The sequence below is a fragment of the Myotis daubentonii genome, chromosome 7, assembly GCF_963259705.1.
Source record: "Myotis daubentonii chromosome 7, mMyoDau2.1, whole genome shotgun sequence".
Lineage (NCBI taxonomy): Eukaryota > Metazoa > Chordata > Mammalia > Chiroptera > Vespertilionidae > Myotis > Myotis daubentonii.
Window position 1 is genome coordinate 13818707 of NC_081846.1, and position 24593 is coordinate 13843299.

General features: G+C 39.3%; 1 protein-coding gene across 3 annotated transcripts in view; it reads left to right on the forward strand.

Moving 5' to 3' along the window:
• ADAM23 (ADAM metallopeptidase domain 23) overlaps positions 1-19418 on the forward strand; it is a 152971-nt gene extending 133553 nt beyond the window's left edge. The window contains exons 25-26 of one of the 3 annotated variants that reach the window (XM_059702898.1): positions 10781-10871; positions 18621-19418. In XM_059702898.1, coding sequence (XP_059558881.1) covers positions 10781-10871; positions 18621-18669 — 140 coding nt within the window. In that variant the 3' untranslated portion in view covers positions 18670-19418. The other 2 variants (XM_059702900.1, XM_059702899.1) reach the window with 2 other exon arrangements.
• The last annotated feature ends 5175 nt before the right edge of the window (positions 19419-24593 follow it).

Consider the following 24593-nt stretch of genomic DNA (forward strand, 5'->3'; position numbering starts at 1 on the left):
TCTGTGTCATCCTGAATATGCTAATCACTTTCCCATTATTCTCCCTGTTCCCAACCCGTATGATTTTCAAAGACCAAGAAAAGTCATCAGCTGCAATAGGCTTACGGTAGCACTTACAGCACTGTACATACCTGAGAAACTAAGGAGCCACTAGAATGAATGGTGTATCCCAATGACATTGTACATCAGGTTCTTTCTCATGGTAGTGCTAACAGAGTCTTATAAATAACGATCATGCCTTTTTCCTGCAGGTAGGAAAAACACATATAGAAATAGTGTCATTTTGATCTGCTTAGTTTGGGATAAAAGCTCATTTAAAGTCTCTGAATGTCATTATTGCTCACATGGGGAAAATACAACTTCAAAAGCATATGAAGCTCTATAGCCCTCAATTCCTGAAGAGATTTAGGCTGATTCAAGTGCACGCTTAACGTTCAGTAATAGTGGGTGTATTAAAATACTTTTCATACATTTGCTTAATATGCCCATGATATTAAAATGCGATAATCATAATCACACCCTCACAGTCTATTTCTGTTCTTCTTCTATTACTAAAAAGGAGCCAATTCCACTTTTACATCCAGTCTTTTGTTACTTGGAAACTTAAACAAAAAAATTCTTGGATCCACCTTCAGAAGTTAGATGTAGAGAAGACTTAGACTCTGACAAGAGATGCAGAGGTTCCTTTTTTCCAGATTTTCTCTCGATAGCATCCTTGTGATTCTCTTAAAGATCTAGCTGCTCTTCCTCCAGGAAAGTATAAAATAAACCTGCCTGCACCGAGGAGCAGGGTTCAGTTGCCTTAGGCTCTGCCTTTTTCATTAGGTAGCGTAAGGGATCATTAACTGCCTGACTCTACTCCTCATTCCTGCATCCGCCCAGACCTAGAAAGCTGAATTGGAGGCATAAAGTGAACAGTTTCATTCTAGAGAAGAAGATGCTCACAGCAGTATTTGTTTTGTTTCTTCGTATTTAATGAGGTGCTATTCTACATTATCTTTAAAGACAACCTTTTTGATCATTCAAATAATACATGTTTATTGTAAAAAATTTTGAAAATATAGAAAAGATTTTAAAAAAGTAAAAATCACTCTTCATTCCACAACTCAGAGGTGATCAACAGAACATTCTGGCATATTTTGTTCCTGTTGTATTTCCCTCCCCCCCCCATTCTTAATGAAGTCAGTGGAGTCATTAGAGTAAGGGTAACATAACCATGGGTTCTAAAATTGTTAAAATTCTTGTGATCTCTAGTAATCTTCATTAAACTGAAAAAAAAGCCAGTAATTGATATATATGAAGAACAGTTATTATTAGATTTCCAGAAAAGTCAAACAATAATAGTACACTAAAAATAGCTTTATATCTTTTTCAGCCTCTATAGAAAAATCAGCTGATATACTACTAAAATGGGGGAATAACAGAAATCAAAACTGTAACACTTTGTTGTAGGCTTTATGATTTTATTTTTGATATTCTGGTTCAGAGAAGATGATGAGAGAGAAACTATATATTTTTTATTTATTTATTTATTTATTTATTTATTTATTTATTTTATTATTATTATTAGTTAAGGTATTACAAATGTGTCCTCATCCCCCCCATTAACCCCCAACCTCCCCCCCACACACAAACTCATGCTCCCACCCCCCCGTTGTCCATGTCCATTGGTTTGGCTTATATACATGTATACAAGTCCTTCTGTTGATCTCTTCCCCTTACCCCCGCCCTCCCCTACTTTCCTTCTGGGGATTGATAGCCTGATTGCTGTTTCTCAGTCTTTGGGTCTGTCCCTTTTCATCAGTCTATGTTGTTCTCTATAATCCACAAATGAGTGAGATCATGTGGTATTTATCTTTCTCTGACTGGCTTATTTCACTTAGCATAATGCTCTCCAGTTCCATCCATGCTGTTGCAAAAGGCAAGAGTTCCTTTTTTTTTTTACCGCAGCATAGTATTCCATTGTGTATAGGTACCACAGTTTTCTAATCCACTCATCTGCTGATGGGCACTTAGGCTGTTTCCAAATGTTAGCTATGGTGAATTGTGCTGCTATGAACATAGGGGTGCATATATCCTTTCTAATTGGCGGAGAAACTATATATTTATATTTTTATCCAGATAGCAAATATTTATTGAGTGTCAACTATTTAAAAGACAAGCACATCCTTGGCCCATAGTAGGCACTCAATAAATGTTACATCCCTTCCTTTTGGGAATATGTAAAATAAATGAAATGCTGCATAGCAGTGCTGATTTCCAGTTTAGCAGTACCCATGTGTTATATTGCCTTGAGAAAGAGTAATGGGTAATGAACTCAAGATCTGTTAAAACAGTACTTTCTTTTTTTTTTAAAAAAAAAATTCTATATAAGAGTTTATTTTAGCCAAACTGATGACAATTGCCAGGAAGCAAGATCTCTAATGCTTCCTCCAGTCATTACTTTCTTAACTGTGGGTTCAGCAGCTGTGTGAGGAGCTAAAGGTTTTTCTCCATAGCTGAATGCTGAATATTCTTTCTCAAGATTGAATTGGTTTGACTGGCACTTGCTTTACTGAATCTTGTGTTTGGGTCCTCTCCAATGCTTGCCATATACAGCGAGCAGCACCCACAATAATCAGGCCGGTCATATCCATCAGATGAAGGATTTTCTGTATAGATACAGTGAGACAGTATTAAAAAAAATACTTAGTTTTATCTAATTTCATTGTACTTGTTGTGGAGGGAAGAAAAAATCAAGAAGCAAATTGAAACTATTGCCTTTTTTATTTAAAAAAAATCATGAACACTGGCATAAAAGAGTTGTACCCAACTACAGCCCTTTGGATCAAGACCAAATTAGTAAAAATATAGGTGAACTCTGTGATGGTTTCTATTAAATGGAGGCTGTCAGAAAGGAACCAATGTGTTTTGGATATTTCTTTCATTTTAATTACAAATTCCTGGAAGAATTAAAAACTCAACCTCTCCATCTGGGTAGGAACTAAAAACACATAAAAGTATTGCCATTGCAGTCACTCTGCACCAACTAACATTGTCCACTTTCACCCACTGATTAAAGAATGCTAAATAATTTGTTCCAACTTCTCAAATAAAAGATATTAAAAGGGAAGAGATAGGATCTCAAAGCAAAAGCAATGTGAACAATCATTTTTAAAAAAGATTTTCCATCACATATCACTTTATTGTTGTTATTATTTTTGCATTGCTATTTATTTTACATACAAAGATTCTTCTGGGAGCATGCCCATGCCTTTCCCTTAACCCTTTCCCCTTCTTCTTCCCACTTCCCAACCCCCCCCCCCAAAAAAAGAAAAAAAAGATTCTTCTGGGCCCTCTCTGCCAGCTTGTTTCCACTGAACTCGCTGGAAGATATTATTCTAGCTTGTTCTGCTAGGGTAGCATACATTTGAACTGTGTTTAAGGGACCTAGGATTCCCACCTGCTGTGGGGAGAGCCAGGTCAAGTACCCATACTTTTTGTCGATTTGTAGGCATTTTTGCATGGTGCTGATTATGGAATACAATGGAACTTTTCTCATTGGCTGGTTTACATCACCATTATAGGAGGGAAGAGAGGACACTGGACCCTGTCACATATTTTCATTGACATGGTAGGATAGAGAGCCTTCCTGGGAGCTTTGTTGAGACCCTCCCATCATGACCATAGTCATCAAATCAGAGATAGAAAGGCCTTGGTGGCAGTTTAGTGCAGACCCATTGTTTTACAGATGAGAAAACTAACTTAATTATCAGGGTTAATACAGAGTTAGGGGCAGAGCCAGGAATAAAATGTCGATGACCTGATCTTGAGCCCAGGGCATTTTCTGTTATTGCACACCGCCTCATTTAAAGCTGAGTATGTATTAACTTATTATGCTGGTTCTTATAGCACAGGAATAGGTAGAAAGGGTGAAACAATAACCAGGTAATGATTAAGCTTAGCTGACCCAGTACATACTAGCATTTAGTATTTTGAAAACAACAATTTCTGTCTAAATAGGAGTATTAGTTAATGTTTACTTTACCTTTTGCATATGTCTTTTTAAAAGCTGAGTTTCTTTGTGAGTGTACAAATCTGTGATTTTATATGAGATGTTATAGTTATCATATATGATTATGCTCACGTATATTTATATCTCATTTAGGTATATTTTCCACTAACAATAGCCTCATCATTAACATAAGGGTTTACCAATTTTAAAATTTTCAATAACTATGAGTTCATTTTGTTTAGGTTCAGAAAAATGCCATGATACTGTTATTGACAGCTAAACTGACTGAATTAATATTCTTGTATAAAATAATTTATTTTTCATTCCTTTAGATATTTGTCCTTGTGTACCCCCAAATGAACTTATTTTTATTATTATTTCCTGGAAAAGAGTAAGGAGATCTGAGTGTATGTCTGACATACTGAAATATGGAGCTAGGTAAAATATCTATTTGTCATGCCAATATGAAACTCTAAGGTATAAAGAGTACATTTAGTATTTATTTTTAATCTTAAATTTAGGAAAATGATGAAGGAAGAACTTTGGCCCATAGAGTATAAAGATGGCTTTGATGCCTCCTGTCTTTTCAGTATTAAGGGATGTAGGATTATAGCACCTTTTGGCTCATTGGAATCATCTGAACTAAATAATGCACCTTTCTGTTTCAGAAACTCTCTAAAAGTAAGCAAAGAAAAACACCAACCACTCAGTTTTTAAAACACAATGTCCAAAATGTCTGAAGCATGCCCTGTCTGTGGAAGACTTCTGCATATCAAATAGAAATTCTTTAAAAAATGAGAAAGTTCATAGTTTTATTCTCGATACTATACACTTCTCAAAAATTCTACCTTTTAGCACATATGAACCTAGATAGCAGGGGCCAAGACGAAAGTGATAATAATAAACCAACAAACAACAGAAATAAATAAGCAAAAATGAAAACATACTGCTAGGTAATAAACAGTTTCCACAATCAATCAAGTTACAATGAAAGGTAAGTGTGTCAAAGAGTTAGGGAGCAAAGTTCAGTTCCTGATATGCTGATGGTGTTATTAGCTAGAATCTTGAAGAGTTCCATCTTCAGGTTTGGTGGGGTGAAGGTTGGCGCCCAGCATAGTTCCTGGGAGAAAAAGGCATGTAGTAGAGAAAGAATGAATGAGTGAGTGAATGAAATACAGTTATATAAGAAGTAAATTAGTTCAGAAGTAAAACCAGAGCATAGATCTCCAAAGGTCCAAGGAGTTTCCTGCCAATGAGATGGTAAGTTCTTTGTAGCTGTGCAGAAGTGCTGAGACCTAAGTTTGCAAGTATGGCCCCTGTCAAAATCTACCCACCTGTGAGCCACTCCATTCATTCATGTCAATTTTAAAATAGATTGAGAAATTACCAACTGAAGAGATAACCCTGCTAGTATCCTGATAAAGAATTAAATGGAATTTATATGTTTTCAATATAGTAGCATTTAAAGTCACGGGAGGCAGAGCAAGGAGGGGAGAGGATACTTTTGAAAAAGCAATTTTTCCCCACTTTTATCTTGCTTTGGTGTTAAGGATACTTATCAGTTAAGAATTTGGAAATGATTATTCTTGATCAGTGGAGGTTATACACTATATCTGTTTATTTTGGATGTGTATTTGAAGCATCTGCAGAAATATCTTGTTCCTCTCGTGTTTCTAACACATGGTGAATTGCCTAATTCTCTTGATTCAGCAGTAACAAATCACATCCTTAGCAAATATAAAAGCCTTATTAACTAGTTATTTTTCATCATTCATAGTTACTATAATTTTAAAAATATTAACAAATTTTTACTCAGCATCACATTTCACAGGAGTGTGTGTATCCTATAATTTAGCATGTGGCTTATGTAAAGATTGAAGAGCTAATAGAACTCTTGTGTATTTTGGCTCTGAGAGCCAATGCCTAAAACTTAAGCAAAAAAAAAAAATATATATATATTTCCTAGTTAATACCCAAAGTTAATTTAGTATTCTGAAAGCAATGATTTTCTAAGGTCTTAAAAAAATGAGGCATTATAGCTTTTATCCCAGTATTTGCCTCTACAGTTTGGAAATCTGAGCTAGAATTTAGATTATTTTGTATTATGTATTGCCATATTTGGGAAAAAATCACACATTCCAGTCCCACTTTGCAACAAAAGCCGTACGCAGAAGCAGGGGTGTGCAGGCATGGCGTGTCTCCTCAGTAATTTACCGCTCCATAGTTTGAAGCAATGAATACACTTTCCCAGAGCCCCTTACTTACCCTCAGTGCAAAGCCTATACACTGCAGACTATCAACGAAAATCTAAATGTCCAAATACTGTGGCAGAAACACAAACATTGCAGAGTTATTTGAAATATACTTTTCCAGGGAAAATAACTCCCCGGGTAACAATGCATTTAATTTTAAAGATATTCTCTTTTTAAACTTGTAAGGATTTCCACAGAATTGAGTAAGTTTTGGATTTTTTAAAAAATATAGCTTCTTAGGCATATTTTATAGTTTGAGGATTTTTTTTTAAGTCCACTAATGGTTTATAACTTTTCAATTAAAAAACAGATTTGTTGCTCGGCAGTTTAAATTACATTTTAATTTCACTTCACTCCTTATAGGAACTGTAACTCCAGCTGGATTATTTCTTTGTTTAAAAGTGTAAGACTATGTTTTTAACTAGAGGTTTTGGAGTTGGAAAGTAAATACAAGATTATCCTTGAATATTTTCGGTGTGTATGCAGAACTTAATAAGCAAAAAAATTTTAATATATAACTGACTTTCAAAGCGTTTCCTGAATAGGTGGTTTTGTACGTTAGTGAAATCAGTGTGTGATCAAATTTTTTTTGTTTAAAAAAAATCTCCGTTTTTCCCTCCACACAGTGAACCTGGCCACGAGCAGGCTAATAGGTGCTGTGGCAGGCACCATTCTGGCCCTGGGGGTGATTTTTGGAGGCACGGGGTGGGGAATAGAGTAAGCATCTTTCTGAGTTTCAGAGTGTTTCCGTGTGGTTCCCGGTGTGTGAGCTGACCCTCGACCCCTGACTCCCCCGTGTCGTCTCGTGGTGGTGCTACTTGTGCTGTGACTTGGACGTGTTTGTGTCGTGTGGTTTTCTCGTGTGGTGGAGAACCTTCTCCTGTCTGGAACAATGTGGGGCATGACATAATCCTGGGTGCTGATGTCTTCTCCGCGGAGGATGGTCCAAAAGCTTCCATTGCTCCTCCACTTGAAAAGTAATGCTAATAAGATACAGACCTTTTTTTTTTTTTTTTTTTTTACTATTTATTGGCAAAAATGCTTTCACGGAAGTGTTTTATTAGGACTCTTGTGACAATTTGAATCATCGCCAGTCAGATAGATTCACCTATACAATTAGGAATTACCAGCAGTTGTAGCTCCTTTTTAAGGGTAATCTGAATGATAGCCACTAATGTTTTCTCCGTTGATGGAGAATGCTAAAGGAAGCTTCAGCTTGTTGTTACAAAGAGGGTATTTAGCACATTGCCTCTTTTTAAATAAAACAGGTTAATAATTCCAATTTGATGTTTACATAAATATTTTGGCGCGAACAGCATTAAGAATGAAGAGATATTTAATCCAAACTTGCAAAACTTCAAGGGAGCAGTTGCACATCACCTGGTGGGTTTGCCTTTGAGGAGCCAGAGTATAAACACGTGGCCTGCATGCACTTGCCATTGAGCTCTCGTGGTGCCTCTATTTAGGTTGCGCTGCACTTGATCTATATCCTCAGAATAGCTGTCAGTTCTCCATGGGCTACTGCTTTCATGAGATTGCCAATGTACATGTAGACTAAAAGATTATTGTGATATTGTGATTTCCCCCCTCTAATTTCAGAGAGAGCATTTGCAAATTACAAAAATACTCCGCATGCTGTCTTTTCTGCTCACTGTGGTGATGTTAACACTTCACAGTGGCCCAGGAACAAATTGCTAGGGTCTTAAGGAATCGCCAGGTAACCTCCACGCAATCAGCCCAAACCATAGGCAAGTTGAGAACGTCACTCATTGTCCCTTAGTCCCATTGGTGGCAGCACACAGATGTTCTCCTTTCAGACTGGGTCTGGGAGGCCCAGGGCTGGAAAGAAATAGCATGAAGAGGGAGGTCCGTAGGTCACAGGTGGTGTCGATTCCCTAAATCTCACCTGGGTTGAAGGGCTTTGACTAGACGTAGATCTTGTAATTCACATCCCATCGGTATGGACTGCGAAGCTAGTAACCCCCGGGAAGCTAGAAGTACTTGAAAAAATAGTTTGTTTCTCCATCTTTGTTAGAATATAAAGTATATGTGAAGTAAAATATTTCTAGAAAACGAACTTCTATAAAATTTCACCGTGGGTCTGTTGACTGGATTAGATACAGAAGTAACATTCCTTTCCAGGGGAAATTCCACACACACATGTGAAATTCCTCCTGGGAAGAAAGGTCATTTTTTTAAAAACCATTTCAAATCCATTTTTTTAAAATGTAATTTATTGGCTGTGCTAACTGAAGGGGTGAACTTTAATAATGTTCCCTTTGAGTCTTAGAGCTAGGCAGGATTTGGGAGCTTTGTTGTAAGGCACAGTCCTTGTCCTCCTTCCCTTCCAGTGTTGTTGGTTTGTGGCGATTTCTGGTTGTGACAGGTAAGTCTGTATACGTGTATATACATTTTTTCTAAAAATAGATGTTATTCTTGGTGTATACGCTGTTGTTGTCTATTAGCTTACTGATTTTTCCCTTTAAATTCTAAATTTTGCCAGAGTTGCTAAAATAGTAAAAACAGTTAAATTTAGTAAATAGTAAATACTAGTTAAAAAATAAATTAAAATCCACATAGTACCTGTAGTTTTAATGCCTCCTAGTTTGACTGGCAGTGTACTGTCATTTTGTCACTAAGGATTCCAAGGACAGAGGCCTTGTTTTGTTTTGCTTTTGTTTCTACTCCTTAGTTTATCATTGTAGACCAGGAATTAATTCTCAGGGGTTATGTACTGATTCTAATTCCAGCCTGTTTTCTGAGCCAGTAAGGTGCAAATCATGTCTAAAGCATACATTCTGTACATGGTAATATAAATATTTTTAAGTGTTTTAAAATTTGAGTCCCTATTAAGCTTTGCGGAGGAAACACGTATACATGGAATAATGTTGCTTTCATGGAGAGGTTAGCAAACTCTGTAACAGGGCAGATGGTAAATAGTTTTGGCTTTGGGGGCGACAGGTTGTCTGTCACAAACCTGCAACTCTGCTGTCTTCGCCTAAAAGCAGCTGTAAACCCGCACGGGGTTGAATTGGCTGTGTCCCAATAAAGCTTCTTTGAAAAAACAGTCAGCAGGGGCCAGATTTGGCTTGTGGGATGGAGTTTGCTGCCCCTTGGCGTATCCCATAAGCTTTAGACACATCTGGGTTCAAATCTTGCCTCCGTCATGTGTTGACTTCTAGAAGCCTCTATTTCTCCATCTGTTATCAGGGGTAGTCATAGTCCCTACCTCTTAGGGTTTGGTGGGGATCAGATGAGATAATAATGCCAAGTGCTTAAAAGTGCACCCCAATCGTCAGGACAGTGAATAGTAGTTAACCAGCTTTTGCAGCTCTCATTATTATTTATTATTATGGCCGTATCGCTAAAGGCCACTGAGATTTGTGTTCTGTAGAACCTCAATGGTTAGTCTTAAGGGTGTGTCCAAACCCGGGATTCCCGAGAGACCTCATCCCTGAGATGCCCATTGTAACCCCCATCTACCTTTCCTCGCACCTGCAAACACCGGGTGGTCTCTGAGTAAAAACATCACGTGGCACACAATTTCAGTGCTGCCGAAAGTGGCATCCATTTATGTACACAGCCGAGGGCGCTGATGTGAGCAGAAAAGAGAATCTTTTACACAGCAATGAAGGCACACACAAACCCGAGGGTTTCAGGGGAGCTAGCAAAATGGGCTGTGACCTTGGGAACGGGGGCATAAAATTAGCACAGAAAGTATTTTGCTGTTAGGGTGCGCTGTGCCTGCATATTAGCATCCTGTACGATGTGATACTTAAAGTAATTCTCATACTGAAGTGAAGGTTGCTTACATTTAAAAAGAGTGTATTACCAACTCTCCCTCAAACAGTTGAAACAACATTTATTTTTTCCATTTCCCCAAAATTACCCAAATGCGTCTTATACTTTTTTTATATCTTGCCTTTGGAAGCCCGTGCTGCTGTTTAAACACTGCCTGGATCTGTGCAGTTAAGAAATACGTCTTTGAGAACAAGACTGCCAAGTCAGATCTTTATTGGTAACCTCCTTCTGACTTCTGAACTTTAACTGTCTCCCAGTTGGGCACAAAACATGCAGCATCCAGACAACTTTATGTGCTGCTTGAAAGAACACTTCAGCAGGATGTTTCCTGCCTTTCATGCCCTCGTTTGCCAGCAGATTGAGCTAATTCTAATGCAGTCGCGTTCTTTATGCACTCTTACTTGTTTGATTCATGGTATTGGGAAAGGGGAGGAGAAGAAAGACGTGTAATGACAGCAATTGGCGCCTATTTGCTTCAAATTCTGCGGAAGGTGGATTTAATGGAACTTAATTGTCAGTGGTGCAGAAGCTGCAGATGTAAAGGCATTCAAACCCCAGCAGTCGTTATCCACAGCGTGGAAAGTGAAATTAAGCTAAGTCAAAAAGGTGATTTATGTGTTTCGCAATCTTTCATGCAGGGTTTTGACTTCCTGAAACCGCTCAACTGCCTTTCCCTGGTGGTAACGAAAGTGGTTGGCTCATATGACTTTCTTCCCATGATCCTTTGTCACAGGTCCTAGTGCCACCAATCTCATAATAGGCTCCATCGCTGGTGCCATCCTGGTAGCAGCTATTGTCCTTGGGGGCACAGGATGGGGATTTAAGTAAGCAACGCCGCATGCCTTCTTCTCAGTGGCTCTGGCACTTCTCTTTTCTGCTTACATAACCAAGTTTTGAGTTCCTGCTACAAGTTTTAACAGTAAGACTGAGAAAAACATCTCATTTACACACGGGTCAGAAAAGAAGAAACATGGAAACACCAATGTCATCTTCAGGCAAGTGGGGAAACATGGAATGTGAAAGGAACTCACATGCACTGGGTTGAAGAGAAAAAGTGGGAGTTCTTTAACAGGAGACAGTCAGCTTTTAGGTGCAACAGTCTGAGAGACATTTATTAATACACAGGTCTGTGAGGAAACTGTGCAGTTGGAAATGGTGGACATAAACTCCTTGTATCTGTTTAAAACTAGTTTATAGTCCATTGACATTTTGAAAGTTTCACACCCCAAGTAACCATTTGTTCATCATTTTTCACATGTCGTACTGTATGTAGCTTTATGATTTTAAAAGCTTCATTATTTTTTATAAACAGATTTTCAAAAGTATTTTCATTAATTCCCTAACCAGCTGAATTGGTTTCACATTGGAATTTAAAGTCTGTAGTTTTGTGATAATATTTTCTAATTAACTGCAAATGTTGGTGTGACTGGTAGGCCTGGTGTGTCTTCATAGTACCCTTTTAGTTTGGATTGTACATTGATCACAGAACTAAGTTCATTTCAATAGATGTGCCAGATAATCACAAATAATCCAAAATTTCAAACCTAATTTACTCAGTTCGGATATTTCTATACCTCAGATTCATTGGGTAATTGCTTTCTACTGCTTTTCGTGCTGTGATGCCTCACGATTTGTAAATAAGACCTCTTATGCGAAGTATTCCTTGTGACAAATTACATTTCAACCAGATCTATCGAAACAAATTTAAGTGGGAAGTAAGACCATTGCCCAAATTCAAAGCCCACTTTGCCTTCATCTGGTTACACAATTGAGGAAGTTTTTGACCTGAATTGTCTGAATAATTGCCTTAATTAGGAAATTTTATATTTGGTATCCTGAATTCTGTGTATTTAAACCAGTTAAAATGTCATTATTAGAAATTGCTTATGAAAGAAAAACAAACCAAAAGATGATTTAAATTAATTCAAGCGTACAAGTTTTTGAGTGTTTGTAACTTGGAAAGTTGTTACCAAATAGTACTTCTTTTCCACAGAGAGATTTATAAACTTGAACTTGTTTGATGGAACATTAGTTTTGGTATCAATGTGTTTTCAAAAACACACTCCCAATGGGCAACTCATGTTTGAATTTCTCATCACAATATTACCAGACATTGCCCAGATACTGAGTCACTCACGTGGCACATGACAGAATAACATGTTTTTGTTTGGACTGGTCTAATTCAAGAAAATATTTCTCTTGTTACTTTACTGTAAACAAGTCACTGTACATGACAGTTGTTCCATGATCCATTAGTTTATAATGCCCTCATTTAAATATGCCTCAAGGAAAAGAAATTTGGCTCATGCTCAGGCTTATGCCTCTGGCATGAGGAAACCTCAGTTTCCACGGCTTGGAAAACAGCCTCCTGTGCATCTTTGCCATCCAGCCGCAAGCAATACCAAATTTCCCACCTCAACATTTGGAGATAAGAGCACAATTCTGTAGCAGGACCTCAAAACGGCGGCTTGGCCTAGCTCACAGCTTGAATTGCATGTTTCTTTGGGGGAAAAACAGAAAAGCCTTTTTATCACTGTGTATATAAGTGGATTAGGCCCTGTTTAGATTAATTAAATCGGAGAGAGATGTCTAATCAACCTAACAGAAAGGGTGGGTGGGGAGATGGGCATTGGGTGAGGTGAGAAAGAGCTGTGGGATTGCTGTGCAGGTGCTGTGCTAGGTCAATGTCCCTTCCCGTGCCCTGCGACCTTAATAAAGAAAAACATTGTAGAACAGTGTGAAGTAAATTTTTTATGTTCTGAAAAAAAAAAGTGAAGGAGTGAAGTCACTTTAGGAGTTTAGATGTGGAGAAGCTGCTGCTTTTCGTGCTGTTGGTTGCTACATGAGGACCTGAATTTGCTTTCGACTTTAATAGTAGCTACGTGGTTTACATTCGACATGAAAGATCTACGACTTTGCAGTAAAAGACTGTGGGTGCTGAATGATCAAGTTTAGGTTTTCTTACCACCTGGGCAGTGTGGGAGATGATTAATGTAGACATGCTTTGGAAGTAGAATTATTTGCTAGTTGAACTGAAAGCCTTAGAGTTTTTCATTGAGTTCAATGAAAATACTAAACAGGTTCCCTTTAGAAGCAGAAGTTGAAAAAATAGTTTGTAAGAAAGATCGCTCTAAATACCTGTATTGGACATCCCTCCTGAATCAGGTTTTTATTGCTAGCAGAGCCATTAACAAAGTATCCTGCAGAATTGGAGGGCACACAAACTTCCAAAAGTATGAACTGCTAAGGGGAAGTACGGCGTTTTCCTAACGTCACGTGTCTTTGGACAGAACACCGTGAGTAATGTAGATGTGGAAGAAGGGTCAGCCATACCTGACCCATTCAAGTACAAATGAGAAATACAGCAGTGCTTTGACCCCTGACACATACTGCCATTTTTTATAGTTTTTTCCTCGTAAACCATATTTCCTCTGAATAGGTGGTAAAAACCAAGCGTGCATGTGAGTGTGATGTATGTGTGAATACAGGTACATTTGTATATGTAAGGTGATAGTGAAGGTTTGTCAAGATTATTGTGGTAAAAAATAATATAAATTTATAATACTTCTTCTTAGCAGAGTCGTAGAATCTGAAAGCTTTGCTTAATGAAAATAAGACTTTCATAAGCAAGGTTATAGACTTCCTGAAAAGAAAAAAAATGCTTTATTTGGTAGGTTATTGTATTTGACATATCCTGATCTATTGGGCAATGTGGTAGATATATACCTTAGTAACTGTAGTTAATTTCATACTCTAAAAGTATGAGGTTTTAAGGGATGGTTTAGTCTATGGATTTCCAGTCTTTTGGGTCTTAGAATTATCCTCTGAGACATCCTGTGCAAAATAAATCTAGGCTCTTGGCACACCGACTTGTCCAACATTTCCCCACATCTTCATTTAATAACCCTCACCCCATGCTCCTTATCCTCTCCATCACCTACACACACAGACTGATGCAGTGGTGCAGAGGATTGCAAACTCTATCCTGACTCATGGGGACTTGGGGCTTCTATCCAATGTTGTGTAACAATTTACTTGATTAGATCACTAGAGCTGTTGCTTTTATTAGATTTTGGGAAAAATCATGTAGATGAAGGGTCATTTTAGTAGCATCTTCTCTAAAGCTTAGGAAAGGTGACAATTATATGAAAAGAACATTTCATATCTCCATTTAAAATGAACAGAATTGCTGTCATTACCTTGCACATGGCTTTTTAACTGCCAATCCCTAAATCTGAATACAGAAAACTTGATGTGAGGTATGGTCGTTTACATGCACATAAAATATATGAATGCCATAGTTGATGGTAGTAGGAAAGAGAAATTCTAGGTGATGGTAGGAAAATTACTTGAAGGTAGGTAACAGTGACATAGTTTGGTGACAATGCAAATCACAAGATTTTAGGATGAGTGTTGGGCTTTTCCAACTATATCTTAATGTTTCAGTCTATGGAACCCCCTCACCATGTCCCACTGTCCCACTACTTGCTCTCTCCACAGGGTTCAGTGACAGCAGTGGCCATACTGGCCTGGCAGAGCTGCTCTTGACCTTAAAGTAGTTCATTTAATAAGTGTAATTATCATATGTGATTTTTCCTCTATGAGAAGTTTCTTGGGTTGCACATTCTTACTGAGCCTGACTTTGTAAGCAGTTCCGTTTGACCTATGTTTTACTTCACTGGCCATGGTGAAGCACAGACTGTTTAGGTACTCACATAAATGAAAACTTAAGGGACCCACCTGGATGAATACAAGGGAAGTTAACGGAATTGTTTGAATGTCAAGTTGGATGAAATTGGAAAGGAATTTAATATTGCTAATTATATTTTCTCAAAAGAATACACGTCTTTTTTAAAATTTGCTTTTGGGTTTTACAGAGTTAGGAAATGGGATCACTGTTACCCATTCATTCCATGAGGAGCATAACCAGACTTGCTGCTTATCCAAATTCCATGACCGGATCCCAATGCAAAATTCTCCCAGTGCCTGCTGCTCCTGTGTTAGGCAGTTTCTCACTCAGGTTGCCAGGAAGATTGAGTTCAGCACCCTGACTCCACCCATGGGGAAGTGAACTCAGTCTAAGGTCGCCTAGAAAGGGTGAAGTGAGGGGTTTTTGGTGGGTGGGAAAGGACTCATTGTGGAGAGATAAGAAGGTGATAGCAGTGGATCAATATACCCTTGAAAGATCTAAAGTCTTTACATTCTGAGATGGTTGTTGTTACCTGAAGAGTTGTTTTAATTTTGCATACATGTATGTGTGTATATTATATATTGTGGACAAAAGTACAGGTTTTTCAGAACTAGTAAAAGTTAATAAAAATGGGGTCAATGCAAGGTTTGTGCTTTATGGTAATCTATATACAGTGGGGCCTTGACTTACGAGTTTAATTTGTTCCGTGACGGAGCTCTTAACACAAATTACTCGTATGTCAAATCAAAAAGTGAACGAGTGAGACACGTGATGCTGGGCTGACGTGGCATTCACTGTGATGTTCGCTGCGCCAGCTAGCGGTGGGGTATCTGAAGCTGGCTCGTAACCCGAATTTTAGCTCGCAACTCAAAGCAAAATATCGGCCGAGAGACGGCTCGTATCTTGAAAAACTCGTTAGTCGGGACACTCGTAAGTCAAGGCCCCACTGTATATAAAAGCCTAAGCGACCATCACAACAGAACGGACAACTCAACGGGCTCCATGGGGCAACCAGGCTGGCAGGGGGGTTAGTGAGGGACGACCAAACGACTGAACAGCATGCTGTGTGGGGCGACCAGGCCGGCAGGGGGATTAGTGAGGGACAAACAAACGACTAAGCAGCAGGCTGCAAAGATGGTGGCACCCACAGCCAATAGGAGGGAATTGACTACCACACCCTCAAAGATGGCAGTGCCCACAGCCAATAAGGAGGGAATATGCTAATTGACTGCCACGCCCTCAAAGATGGCGACACCCACAGCCACAAGATGGCCAGCAGGGAGGGCAGTTGTGGACGACCAGGCCTGCAGGGGAGGGCAGTTAGGGGCAACCAGGCAGGCAGGGGAGGGCAGTTGGGGGTGACCGGGCCGGCAGGGGAGCAGTTAGGTGTCGATCAGGCTGGCAGGGGAGTGGTTAGGGGGTGATCAGGCCGGCAGGCAGAATCGGTTAGGGGCAATCAGGCAGGCAGGCAGGCGAGTGGTTGGGAGCCAACAGTCCCAGATTGTGAGAGGGATGTCTGACTGCCAGTTTAGGATCGGGCCTAAACCAGCAGTCAGACATACCCCGAGGGGTCCCAGATTGGAGAGAGTGCAGGCTGGACTGAGGGACAACCCGCCTTCCCCCCCCTCACCCCCCAAGTGCACGATTTTCATGTACCAGGCCTCTAGTATTTTATAATGATCCAGAAATAACTTACAGGTTATGATGAGAAAGTTAATTGCCTCACAGTCCTAGTGAACAGAGAATATTCAGGTGAGACAGTCATGGAAGGAAAACAGCACGCACATGCCTACGATAGCTGTGCTCTCACATTGAAATTAAACAAAAAGACTTAGATATAGAAAGTTCAGGACAAGCAGTTGTCAATGTACAGTGGCCCATGTGGTTACAGCTTACACGTGAGGGACCCTCGCAGTGACCCTGCCATGGGAGTGTCCCTTTCATCCTCATCGGCGAGGAAATACGGTCCCAGAACCCCCTGTTGGTATTCAGAAGCTATTTTCTGATAAGTACATGGTTCTACAGCATGGTTTAGCCTCCTGGTCAGCCTGCGAACCCAGTCACCCTGTTGAACATTGTTTCTATTTTTTTAAAAAATGCAACTTAAACTTCAAAAACTGACTTTTAGGAGAAGCACAGAGGTTGCCTGTATGTCATGCTGAAGTGGGATTTTATATCTCCATTTAAAAGTGTATTGGATTGTAGTTATGACCTTGGACATGACTGTTTACCTGACATTCCCTGCATTTGAATAAAGGAATGTAGATGTGGGCAATATAGTCATTTACATGCATAGCGCTAGTTGGCTTGATCTTTACCTTCATTTTAATTGAGAAGACATTAGTTTAACATCTCTTTTGAGTTCCAGTAACACATATCTAACTAGTAGTCCTTCAGGATCATTTTACAAGGTCAAGCAGTCCCTGTTTTCCCCCACCTGACTCACTGGAAGTGTGGTTCCTAATTTAGTTACCTTCAAGGACTATGATCATGGATAGTAGATGCACATCCTGTGCTCTGGAACAAACTCAGGGACAGATGCATTATGGGAGATGTCCCTCTTAGTCTCATCTCTATTTCTGGGGCGGCATCAGCAATGCATGCTTTCAAGAATATTGATTCAAAGGAGGGTTGTAGGTGGTGGGTGATAGGGAAGAAAAGGAAGTAGCACTGTTGCAAATAGTGTTTGTTGCAATGGATTACCTGCTAGGACAATGAACCATGTGCTTAGGCCATTAAAGATGTTTTAATGAAAACTTTCAAAAAGAAAAGGAAAATTTTATTTAAAGATTTTTATATGTGATAGTTAAAAAAGAAGCATCAAAGTGGTCATCTTGGGGAAAATAAGAACTTTGCAGGATCAACTTTGGACTTTGGTGTTGTTTTTATTTTGAATTACCTAGAGGCGAGGAGGAATATACTGTAATCCCTTTGGTACTTGGGGCTGTACGGGCATCCAGCTGCCCCGAGTGAGTGGGCAGGGGAACGAGAGCTCCTGGGGACTCCTCGGTCTCCAGTTTTGCATGATGCCTCGGTGGCAGCAGCATTGCACCCGCCCAGTGCGCAGATTAAATGCATGAGCCTCCTTGCTTGATGCCCCACATGAAACCAGACCATGGGGAGGTTGCAACCAACTCTTGTTGCCTTGTACAAGTGTCTTGCTGGTTCTTTCTTTTCAATTTTGAAACATCAGAACCACTTTTTAGGAGACTGGACACTGTGAGCGAGGCATTTTAATGTTCCTTTCAACTAAGCTCATCTGCTGCATTTGCTTAACTAACCTGAGCCTGTGTCCATTCTCCTCAGAGTGTACTATCTCCCTGTGCACTCTGATCTTCAACTTTCTAGACATGAAAAATGCTTGTTCCACAGTGTGGTAAGAACTCACACAGCCAAGGCAGCACAATCACTGAGTAGAACAAGGCGTTTTGCCATCTTGGCAAAGGCTGATCGGCTGATGCTGAACTCGCAGGTCTGGAAGGAATCAGCTACAAGACCTTCAGAGTTCTGATAGCCCCCGAAATGGAAGAGCCCTCCATATAATTATTTTGATCCAGCTACAATTACCTATGTCAGTTACTTCTGAAATAAGAGACAAATTGGGCTCCTGAGACTTCCAGTGATTTCAAATGAACAACTTGAAGCTTCTTTTGATCTTCACAAATGAATGCATTCCAGTGGAGATGTTGTCAAGACATTCAAAAGTATAAGAGGTTCTGTGTTTCAATTTCGAGTTATTTTGGAAAATCTGCCTCAGTGTGAGTTGATTACTTTGCTCTGGAACTAGTGTTGTCATTATCATCACCCTCCTCTTATCATGATCTGACTAATATTGTGGATTTCCCCCCCTCCGCTTGCATCTTCTTTTGGCGCACTCGGGAAGAAATGTCAAGAAGAGGAGGTTCGATCCTAGTCAGCAAGGCCCCATCTGAATCAGCTGCTGCGGATGAACGGTGCCTCGCACTGTTGGATTCTGGACGTGATGCGCTTTCAGCAATGTTGCCGGAACTGTTAAGTCTGTAAACAAGAACACTGGGTGGTCATGACTGTAGAACTCAAGTTGGGGTGACCAGGATGAGGTCAAAGAAAACTGTCCTTTTTGGAAATCATTTCAAAGAACTCCTCCCACCACCTGTCAATAAAAGGGGGAGCAAAAGACAATGTTCTAAAAAGAACTGTTTCAGAATCTCTTTTTTTTTTTTCTAAAGGAAGAAGGAACAACAACAAAAATTAAGTGCAATAAATGAACCATTAAAGATAGCAAATGATTTTTTTTTCTTCCTCAGCCTGCTGGCACTTAATATCTTCTAAATGATCTGGCATGATTTCTTTTCTCTTTTCCTACCAATGACACACTCCAGTGGCATGAAGATCTAATTTTCGAAAGGGTAAAATCTGCATGGCATATCTACAACAAGCAGCTAGCAAGCCAATCAGCAGCCAAACCTGCAACTGAATTCCTAAGGTGGAGATGACAGGTGAACATGAGGAAGCTGCCTGGCCCCGCCCCCTAGTCTAGACCAGGCCACCAACTCCCTGTGCTCCTTGATTCATTCTTTCATTCAGTTTCTCTTGGACCAGGCAGCCATGGGACATGGGAGCTGGGACTTGAGAGTGGATACTATTGTAAAGTTCTTTTATAAATGTAAATATGGAAATAAGAGATTTTGACACATCCTGTTCACTTGTCTGTTTGAAATATTTTTCTTGTAAAGGTTCTCTGTGAATTTGAGTTCATTGTTTGCTCCCCATCTTTTTGGTTCCTCTTCTCCATTTCTTTGTCTCTGCCCTTCTCTCTTGTAACATGTTGTACAGTGATTGTTGGGCTTGCTTAAAAAATAACAGATGTGGCCACAGATGCAAGGAGTTTGGGCACAAAACAGGTGCAATTTAAGGATGAAATGTTTGAATCAAACAAAATGCTTTGAAACCAAAAATTAAAGATGAGGGGAACACACAACAACAAAATAACCCACATTAAAAACCCAAAAATTATGTAAATGCAAATACATGTACTGGTAAGTCTCTAAAATTTTTTTGTTGTCATTATAAACATATGTATATAATGTAAGAAAGTAGACACCCTTTCAAATTAATCACTGAAGTGCCAAGCTTGTGATGTTAGTGTTTGGTTTTGACAATTTTTCCCCCGTCTTTAATGTGAAAGGAGGATAAACTTAAAGCCTTAAATTAAAAAAAAAAAAATTTTCAATGTTGAAAGCTTGGGAAAAAGTTAAGCTTTCCATTTTATTCATATCTATTACTACCAATATTTCATTCATGCCTCATCCTCCTGCCTCAAAATATATATGGTAGAACCCCACTGTAACACTGGTGATGAGACAGAAACATCAATCACCTTCCTGTGAGCGCTGCTGGAATAGCCTTTACTTCTGTGTGTTGTGTTCTCAACAAGCCTTGTTGGGCCCCTGTGTGCTGTCGGTCTGTGAATAGCTGTGCTGGCTCACAGCGGGGTTCTGCTATACATACAGATTCACCTTCTTTTCCCTTCAGGAAGATTTGCAGATGTAATCTGGATTCCCAAGTCCCTCTGAGTTTAGTTCACGTTCACTGAGGTTCCTTCTTCCATAAATAAGCTCATGATCGCTTCCGATCAAGTGTTATATACATTAACAGAGAAACTGGGTCCCAGCTTTGTTTTGAATGTAAAACGTGTACATGATCCATTCAGTGAGTGTCCATCTAGAGATGAGCTTTCCTGGAGGCTCCAGCATACCCATACTTCTCTAGCAACCTCCTTTTAGGAACAGGACATCAGTTATACTATTCACTTCATGACAACCACGTCAGTGAGCTTTAAGTCCCTTTTCAGCACGTTTCATGACACTAGTCTCACAACCTTGGCTTTGACTTTGGAAAGGATTATGTCCTCAAAATGTGCTCTTAAAACAGTGCAGTTTTTTCATATATATATATATGAAATTATATATATATGTATAATTTTCTTTCCCCTTTTTTTCTCTCCCATTCCCCTCTTCCTCTCCACCCTCTTTCCCATATATTTTTAATCCTGGAGGTAGCACAGTCCTAGGGCAGAAACTTTACTTTCTATCTGCTACAATAGACCATAACCTAACATCTTCCTCCTGCTGTTGCTTTCTGAGTACTAGGTGCTACACAGGTACGCAGTCTTTTTCTAGAGCTAGCTGTGTGTGTCTATTGTGCTAACAGGGTTCTTTCTCTACAAGGTAGGCCAGCCTCCTTCTTGGCTTTTTAAGACACAGGTAGTACATATCCCTTCCCTAGTGGCAATGGCTCCTTCACCTCCGAGGAACGCAGATGACTCGGCATCTCTTCCTGTCGCTGCATTACTTCTGTCTCTGTTGCTGGATCCTACTCACTCGTGGATTCTCAGTCATTGCTGAGTTTACCATGTACATTTCACTGCTCTTCCAGAGGCACCACGTGACTTAATAGAAACACAACCATGGTGGTTACAAAACAAGTTAAATCTTTATCATTAACTTTTGAGCATTTCACAAACAACATTGTAAATGTGCGATGTTATGTTTTAAATCAGACCACAGTGGTCCCCAAATATTATGTACATATGGCAAATGTCTGTGTAACTTTTTGTTACACTGGCAGTTTCATAGGTAACTAAACCTATGCTCCAATGTTAAATTAATTGTGTGTATATGTAAAATACACAAGCTTTAAGCTGTGTGTGTGTATGAATATGAAAGATTATGCAACCATACCAATCGTAAACAATGGATTCTAGTTATTTTCGGTGGTATTAGGTTATGTAGTTTCCAACTCTGCTGTATTTTCTCTTGCGCATGCTGTTAATTTGCTGATTTTTGTGGTGTGAAGAATCCTTGTTATTCAGTTGAGCTCAAAGCACAAGCATTATCACTGTTTAATGTTACCCAACAAGAGTTAGTGTTAAGTAATGACAAGTTCCCATCTCACCCGCTATATGTTTGCTGCATTAATGAACAACACATGGATGAGGAAATGTAGGCTAACTTCATTGCTCACCTAGGATACTGCATGAGCCCACTAACTTAGAGCTACTTCTATTAGATAAATGAGCAGTACACATAGGTGCACGCTATGAAACATGAATCACATAGAGTTGCAGAGTTTTACCAAGTGGTATGTGTGGTTTTGGTTTTCTTTTTTGTTTCCCCTGTACTATGCAAGATGGGAAATGCACAAACCTTTCAAAGCCTAGTGTCTGAAGAACTTTACAAACAATACTTGAACCCTTTCTTTAAAATCATCCCATCGTATTTTATAATCGTTCCTTCTGTTGTTGATTTTCATTTTTAAATGGCTTGTAATTTTTTAAGTACACAACCTGAAGTTAATAAATTCATTCATAATCTTGTAGGCTGCCTATGAATGGAGATTCAGTACTCATTATATGCATCTTTTAGTCAAATCTGTATTAAAACTTTTGTTAACATAAATGTTGCGGCTTTGTACTTTGATCATTTATCATAACCCCCTTTCCTGTGTTCGCTTGTATTGTTGAATAAATGGCCATGTGCCAGATGTCATCAAGAGTTTTAGCACAGGTCTTTCTTAAATGCTCCCTGAACATTTAAGCAATCAATGGAGCAAAATAAAATAAATCTGTGAGTAGTGATAAATATAATCCTGATTAAGCTTCAGTGTCATTGGGTTTATTGGAAATGCTTTGCATCTCATAAATCAGAAAGAACAGCTTACAATCAGACCATGATCAGTTTTGTTTTTGTGTTTTTTTTTTAAATCCTCATCTGAGGATATTTTCCCACTGATTTTTAGAGAGAGTTGAAGAAAGAGGGAAAGACAGAAATATCAATGTGAGCAAAACACACTGATTAGTTATCTCCTGCATGAGCCCCTACCAACACCAGGGCTGGGGAGGAGCTTGCAACCGAATCGAACCTGGGATGCTTCCGTCCTTAGGCCTATGCTCTGTCCACTGATCCAAACTGGCGAGGGCCAATTTTGTTCTTTAGTGCTGCTCTTCTGTGTTTAAAGGGGGTGGCTAGTAATAACATTCACACTTTGACTCGGTACCAAAATTACAATCAAGCTGTAAAGAAAATACAAAGTGTTTGTTATTCAAATTGTGTTATCAAAAACTTTGTAAAAACATTGTAATAAGGGTATGTCCTTGCACAACATATGGCATTTCTTCATGAATGTCTTTCAGAATTTCTCCTCTTCATCCTCTATATTAAATATAAAATATAGATATCTTATATATCCACTGCCCTGACATCTTGCTTCTCTGATGAAAGTTTGAAGGGGCTTTCCATTTCCTATAGGATAAAGTCCAAAACTAATAAGGTGACAAACTTCTGCCTGCCTTTTATGACTTCCACCTTGTTTATTTAGCCTTCATTGGCTCTTATTCTCTCTCTTATTCACCCTACTTAAAGTTCCCTCAAAGAGTCTCTTCTAGCCAGGTCTGAATAATCTTATGTAAATTTTATGTCCACTCACCATAATTCATTTGTTTCTATGTCAGTTCATATAATAAATATAGAAACACTTAAAATGATATGAATATTATACTTTAAATCAGAAAGCATATTATGTTTGATTTGAAAACAATTAACCTCTTTTGATAGGTTTTCCTTGAAGTCATTCTGTTTTTGAGGTTGACCTGGAAATGACTTTTACTCCATGACCTCTTGGTAACTGATGAGAAAAGTGACCCAGAAACCAGAACTCCCTTAATAGTGGGACAGCAGCCCTAGAGTTTAAACTTTGGTGTGAATAATTAGATGATCCATGTGCTCACAATGGAAATCTTAACTAACTTTTGAAATTTAAGATAGACACCCATTAGGGACTGCTATTCATTACTTATTAATTCAACCAATATTTATTAAGCCTGTATGTCAGGTACTCCTCCTAGAAATTACAGGAACAAAAGACAATTATTGGCCTAAAGTTGCTCACAATTTAGCTGGGAGATACAAATGATAAAGATGATAAATGAGATTGTGAACGGAGTAAAAACTTATGAGGGGCAGGTGGGAGAGGGATGAAGGCTTCCTGAAAGCAGTGATTTTGAACAGTGTTGGAAGATGACAAGAGTTCACCAATCTAGTAAAGTGGACAGAAAGCAATGTGTGCCAAGCCAGGAAGAGGAGCTCAGAGCCTTGGTGTAAGTAATGCTAAGTGTCTGATCCATCTGGCCTGAGTTCCCTTCCATCCTTCTTCCTACACTCCCTCCTTTCCTCATCTATAGAAATCCTTTCCTACTGGGCCAGGTCTCGGGAACATAATGCTGAGCTCTCAATCTTGTGAGCAAGCTGCAACATGTAAATACATGTGGTAAGTGCCCTAATAGATAGAAATATTAGGTGCTTCAGGAGAAGAGAGGAGGGAACTCTGTCCCTGCCTTTGAGATCAAGGAGGGTTTCACAGAGGAGGTGACATTTGAGCAAAAAGCTGTGCAATTGGACCAATATTATGATCGTTTATGTTTAACCAGGGCTCATTTTGGTTGGCAGAAGTCCATAGATGCCTTGATGGAAGAACAAACTGATGTTCAGTCTAACTTTCTACTTCAGGTACCTGGATTCCTTTCGTTTGTGTGAAGGTTTTTATAAGGTTGTCCATCAGAAACTTATATGAGAGAGAAACATCTATTGGTTGTCTTCTGTATTTGCCCAGTGCCCAAACCGGGGACTGAACCCAAAACCCAGGGGTGTGATCTGACTGGGAATCAAACTGGCAACCTTTTCGGTGCACAGGATGATGCTCCAACCAAATGAGCCGCACCAGCCAAGTAAAAGCTTGTATTTTTAGATAATTTCCCATTGATATGCTCCTCAAGGATCAGTCTTAACTGTTTGGTGCTGTCAGTAATGACAAAAAGGGC